This window comes from Copadichromis virginalis, unplaced genomic scaffold (genome assembly GCF_057382275.1).
Source record: "Copadichromis virginalis isolate Kocher_CV1m ecotype Utaka unplaced genomic scaffold, C_Virginalis_male_GT1.1 unmapped_scaffold_1, whole genome shotgun sequence".
Taxonomy (NCBI): Eukaryota; Metazoa; Chordata; class Actinopteri; order Cichliformes; family Cichlidae; genus Copadichromis; species Copadichromis virginalis.
This window is the reverse complement of record NW_028188589.1, coordinates 5,607,682-5,613,681: the sequence shown is the minus strand read 5'-3', so window position 1 is coordinate 5,613,681 and position 6,000 is coordinate 5,607,682. Positions and strand designations below refer to the sequence as shown.

At 44.8% G+C, this 6,000-nt stretch overlaps 1 protein-coding gene and 1 long non-coding RNA gene across 2 annotated transcripts in view; both read left to right on the top strand.

Moving 5' to 3' along the window:
- The first annotated feature begins 443 nt into the window (after positions 1–443).
- The window catches only part of LOC146679642 (uncharacterized), a 167,233-nt gene continuing 161,676 nt past the window's right edge, over positions 444–6,000 (top strand). Inside the window, exon 1 of the long non-coding RNA XR_014918648.1 lies at positions 444–526. This is a non-coding gene — a long non-coding RNA (uncharacterized LOC146679642). The remainder of the gene's footprint in view (positions 527–6,000) is intronic.
- Positions 2,547–6,000, top strand: part of LOC146679649 (NACHT, LRR and PYD domains-containing protein 12-like) — a 47,560-nt gene continuing 44,106 nt past the window's right edge. The window contains exons 1-3 of the mRNA XM_085450363.1: positions 2,547–2,698; positions 3,204–3,282; positions 5,742–5,946. Of these exons, the coding sequence (XP_085306489.1) occupies positions 2,547–2,698; positions 3,204–3,282; positions 5,742–5,946 (436 nt within the window). The remainder of the gene's footprint in view (positions 2,699–3,203; positions 3,283–5,741; positions 5,947–6,000) is intronic.

Genomic DNA, 6,000 nt, shown 5'->3' with positions numbered 1-6,000 from the left:
ACAAGCTTCAGTGCTTCGGAAAGCTTCATTTGGCCATCACTACTTTGTACCAACAACATCTTCAATAACAGAGTCTGAATGAAGCTCAGGTGTTGATGCTGCTCACTGATTGGACGCTTGGTTTCAGCTCTGCTCTCAGTCTTTACTGCACAGGTGAAGGTAGAAAGTGTGACTGGATCTATAGACTGGAAACAGAGAAACATGCTGAACATTTGAAGCTTTGCAGCAGAAATGTTCATGTTACAAACACAGCAGAGCTGATCTGGGATCAGTGTGTTCACACCTGCAGCTACAACAAGGTTTCATGTCTCCACACGTCAGCATGTGAACTTTACTCTGACTCAGTCTGAGCAGTCAGACGGCATATTTTTAAAGTTAACACATCAGCACACACAGAGCTGAGCCCCTCCCACCTGTGCTGAGTTTCAGGTGGAGTCCCGCCTCCTTCCAGGAAGCAGCTCACCTGTGTGTCCGTGTTTAGTGTCCAGGTGTGGAGTGGAGCTTGTTGTTGGTGTGTGAAGAAACTGTAAGTTTGCTTTGTTTCCTCCTTTAACAGTTTGTCTTTAGGAACTTTACTGTTTGTTCAGCTCGTGTTTGATTTCTTCACACAACAAACTGTGTGTGTTTGTATTTCCGGTCTCTCCATTAAAGTCAGTGTGTAATGTTTCCTGGCTAACATCAGCTGTGTGCAGCTTAGTTCAGCACAAATCTGCCGCTCCATAGTTCACGGTAACGGACTCACAGCTGGACCAACGAGGCCGAGTGTGTCCGCCACTCTGAGCTACGTTCGTGTTTGTGTACTTGTAGTTTGTACTTTGAGTTCACTCAGAGCCCACAGAGGACGCAGCGTACGTGATGACGTCACAGCCCTTTACCTCCTTTACTGTCACTGTGATTAATATTTACACACGAGACACCTGCAGAGCTCTGACGCTAAGCTAGCACACAGCATGCTAACGCTAAGCTAACGCTAAGCTAACACTAAGAGTTCTTACAGACACGAGTTAAAAAGCTGCTTTTAGTTTGTGATCAGAGTCCAGGACTGAGAGCAGCAGCAGAGCTGATGGATGATGAATTACTGGATGGAAGAAGCTTCTCATTAGCAGTGAATCAGTGTGTGTGCAGTTCTCTGCAAACTCAGCAGCAAGAATTAGTGTGAAGCTTTAACTCTGCTGATCCTCTTTGAATCCTGGATCAGCTGAAATGTTTAAAATGTTGTTCACACGTGTTGGACTGACTGAAGCTTCCAGTCACAGTGAATCAGTGTGTGTCAGTGAATGCATCGTGTGTGCTTCAGGCTCCATCTAGTGGACTGATAGCAGAGCAGCTGATGGCAGCTTCCTCTGCCTCACACTGCTGTCTGACTGCATCCAGCTGACACTGAGATGAAGCAGGAAAGAAGCAGCTGATATTTGGACAGCACACATGATGAAAGGAGGATTTCAGCTGATGTGCACATGAATGATTTGTGTTTCCTCTGCAGGTAGAAAGTGTGTGTGAGCTGAATTGAGCAGCATGGATCAGTGTGAGGACAGAGAGGAGGGAGTCCCTCCCTCTAAAAGCACTCTGTGTGGGGAACATGAGAGCCAGACCAAAGCTCAGAGGTGAGATGACCATCTCTAACTGTGCATGACTCTTCTCCATGTCACAGCTCAGCACTCACATCACTGCTGCATCATTATTCACAGGAACCAGCCTGGACCTCCACCCAGCTCTGTGTCCTTACAGAGTGACTGGTCTAAACATGCTGGTATTGAGTTTAAATCAGGCGTGTGTCGTCCTGCAGAGAGGTAATGTGTGTGTAAATGTTGTTGTGACTCAGTGTGTGTGAATAAATCCTCCATCATGTTTAATGTCAGCTCTGTTTCACACACATGTTCATATGTGCAGCGCTGTGTGTTGGAGTGTTTCCACAAACACAGCAGATACTCAGAGATGGTTTTTAGGAAGAGGAGATGTTCTCAAACTCTCTGTCCTGAAACTCTTCACTCAGTCTGATCCCCACTTCCTGCTCCTCAGCAGTGCTGCTGTTTTCATCACCCAGGACAGAAATGAACTGAACTGTTGTTTCCTCATCAGCTTCTTTCTGTCTGCTGAATCTGTAGAGAATCAAAGTGAAACGTGTGAACATGCAGCTGCTAATGATCAGTTTGTTAGATGAACGTGTGAATGTTGCAGTGTGCTGTTAAACAGTAACTGTGACGTGTCCTGATCTGACAGTAGATCATGTTTGTGTTCTTGGTCACATGACACAGGTCAGCTGTTCACACAGAGTTCATCTTTATAGGCTGGACCAGTTTGGAATAATACTGGGAGTAATGGTTCTTATATGGAGCTTTTCTCCTCTGAGCAGTTTGATACTCGCCTCATTCACACATTTATACGAGTGTGTTTCCTCTTTTCCTGTGAGTTTATATATCAATGATATCACACTGTTAGTGGCTCACACACTTTCATTAATCTCACCTTCAGTGTCACACAGACAGGATCTGATGAGCTTCTTGTTCCTATAATGAAGTGACTGATAAAGAAAGCTCCTTTCAAACATGAAGCTGCGATCCAGCTGCTGGTGGCGGCAGCGGCGATCCAGCTGCTGGTGGCGGCAGCGGCGATCCCAGCTGCTGGTGGCGGCAGCGGCGATCCAGCTGCTGGTGGCGGCAGCGGCGATCCAGCTGCTGGTGGCGGCAGGCCGACCTCAGTGATGAATCTGCAGACAGCTGGATCACTGTGACAGATCAGGAGGAGTGCAGGATTCATCCAGAGGAGTTACTACACCTTACTGACTGTGCTGATCTCACAGTGACAGCAAGTTTGTTCCACAGTGTTGATGCTGAAACAGTGAAACACAGTCCTGTGTTTGAACCCTGACCTTTGACCCTGTAACAGTCATTTTGTTGAGTCTGTGTTTCCACAGGCCGCGCTAGTTTAGAGATTTATTCCTCATGAAGAACGAAAAACACGACAGAACATCTTCAACCGGTCTTCAACTCGCTAACGAGGGAAGCTTTGGTCAGAACCAGGCTGTGGATCGGTTTTAAAGGGTTAAAAGTGTTTACGGGAATTTTTAACGGTTCTTTCAGAAGCACATACGTGAGGTCAGACACAGGGAAGCAGCAACACTGACTGAGCACAGCTTTTAGAGGCTAAATTCACATTTTAATAATGAAAGTGGCTTCGTGTGTGTGTCCATGGTTCCTCCACAGAGTGGACCAGCAGAGCTCAGAGGTTCCCAGTGGTCAGTCTGCCCAGCAGCATCAAACACAGCTGGACTCCATATTTATGGTCTGTACATGTACAACAACTACTTTAATATTAATAATAATGCATTTATTTATAGGTCCCTTTCAGAACACCAAGGACTCTGTGGACTAAATGTCCAAAAGAAACAAACTTTGAAATCAGACGGTGCAAATGTGATCACAGGGAAACGTTTTAAACATCGAGGCTTTAAACAGAAACCAAAGTGAAACAGTTTGTAGTCGAGATCAGTGGGAATGAAGCTGAATAACTGTTTCTTCAATAACTTTGAGCAATAAATGACAAATATGATGGAAATTAGCAGCATTAGCACTTACTAATGATGTGAGCTGACACTCGGCTGTATTGAGACGACCACATTAGGTGGTCCTCAACTGTAATGGAAACCAGTGGATCCAGTCCAGTCGTGGCGACCTGTGGTGAGTCGATCTGAGCAGCTACTAATGGAAACAGGGCCATAGATGTGTTTGTGCTTAATAACAGTGAATCACAGGATTTTTACATTACAGTTAAAATCTCATGTTGTTTGTTAAAGTGTGCAGTTCAGGGTGTGTTACTAAAACACTTTCCAAAGACCCAGCCCCCATAAAAAGCAGCCAATCAGCTTCAAAGAGTTACACACCCACACATATCTATCAGGTAAACTCTGGTCTAACACACTTGGATTTAGCTTGAAGAATGTTCCTGTACGAGGACTGAAAATGATTTAATAAGCAGCTAATGTCCAAAGAACAACTTTGACACACCTTCATAAAATCTGCAGAGCAAAGGAAAACCAGCTGAAAGTCTGGCTGCTCTTATGAAAAGTACAGAGAAATTATGGGTCGCTCAACACTTGTGCACAATATAAGAGTTTAAATAAATCTGAAGAATAACTCAAAGTCCTACAATCATACTGATAAAGTCATCTACAGCTAACTATCCAAGTGGATTTGTTTAAGACAGCTCCATCTGCTGGTGGCCCTCTGCAGGTGCATGAAAGGGGCGTGTTTATATTGAAAGTAGTAGAGGAAGTAAACCCCACGGGAAGGAGGAGGACTCTCAGCAGCTTCCAGCTCATATTCAGACATTTGACTTCTCACTGAAAGCAGCAAGTTTGAGTGTCTGTACCTTAGTTAGAAGAGATAACATGTCAGTAGTAATTAGAGTTGATTGAGCAATGCTGTCCTTGTAATGTAGTTTATGATTTTTATGGACAAGTCCAGTTTTTCTGTAGAGCCTCTCAAGTTGGTGACAGCAGCAGTGGAAGTTCACGTGTAAACCAGAGCAGCAAATCAGGTCGAAATGTGTTGTTCACAGTGAGTGGGATCATCATTGGCTGCTATGTTAACCTCCTGCAGCAGGATGTCTTTGGTCAGAGAATGGATAGATCACTAAGTCATTGTTGAGTTTAGGGAGACAGTAGACAGTTGGAGGAGGTTCAGCCAGTTGACACACAGTAGATAAAATAACTGAAGGCAGGAGCAGACACCTGTATGACTTTCCACCTCTCACATAGATTATTTCCCTGGGCAGCGCCACAGGGCTGGTAGATGTAAACAAAGCTGGAGGAGAGGATTTATTCATCTGAGAAAAGTCACAGAGTTGTGTCTTGATGCTCAATCATCCAGGTACGTAAATCCCAAAAAGCTTGATTCTGTTCATCTGGATGTTTTCAGTGGGAGAAACGTTTCATCATCATCAGGTGACTTCTTCAGTCTCAGCTGACTGCAGGTTTCAATCTTATAGACATTTGTATGACTGAAACCAGCCCACTGAAGGAACAATGGGCTGGGAGGTCAGTTCATTGATCATTGGTACGCATATTGTCAGGACCATTGATCAATGGTTGTTGATCAATGGTCATGAGTCCAGTTCACAGAGAGCTGGGGAATGGCTGCAATCACAGCATGTAAGATGGTGACAGTTGTACCCTTAGGCCCCTCCTCCATTCAGAGATGGTCTTTCCTTTTCACATAAATGGCCTCCTTGACTCCGCCCTCAAACCAGCGTTCACATTTACTCAGGACCTTCTTGATGTGAAGTTCTTCTGCTTCGCTGGCTGCTGTGTCTGTGGGGATGGTGTTTGTTCTGTGTTGTAGTGTCCTGATGACGCCCAGTTTGTGCTCGAGTGGATGATGAGAGTCAAACCTTAAATACTGATCTGTATGCGTAAACAGAGTGAACCTTTAAGACCAGTTGTCTGTACGATCAACTCAGTCACCTGAAACATCTCCAAGTTTCTGGCTTTGATCATCAACCTGTTGGTAGTTCAGCTCTGAACACCAGTGAAATGTTTCTCCCACTGAAATCGCTGCATTCATATGAACAGCATCAACGCTTTGGGATCATGGAGTTGTGGACAAAGTCTCAGTTAATCAGATAAAGCCAAACTTATAATTGGTAAAGAGTTCGTGGATGATATGCCCCTTGATGGTAAAGAAGTGGATGTTGTGTAGACTAAAGATCAGAGTGGTGGGTCATTCATAAATATTCTGTTCCAGCTGCTGGAGGACAACATCATCACTTTTGTGAAGAACGAGCTGAAGAAGATCCAGAAGGCTCTGAATCCAAATAAGCCCCAGTGCTTGGAGTTTCAGAGGGAGGATGATGAGCAGAGGAGAAACAGCAGAGAGGCATTTGTGAAGATCACAGTGGACTTCCTGAGGAGAATGAAGCAGGAGGAGCTGGCTGACCGTCTGCAGAGACGTAAGAGGATTTATCTAAAGATTTAAGCTGCTGGATAAATGAGAGACTTGTGAC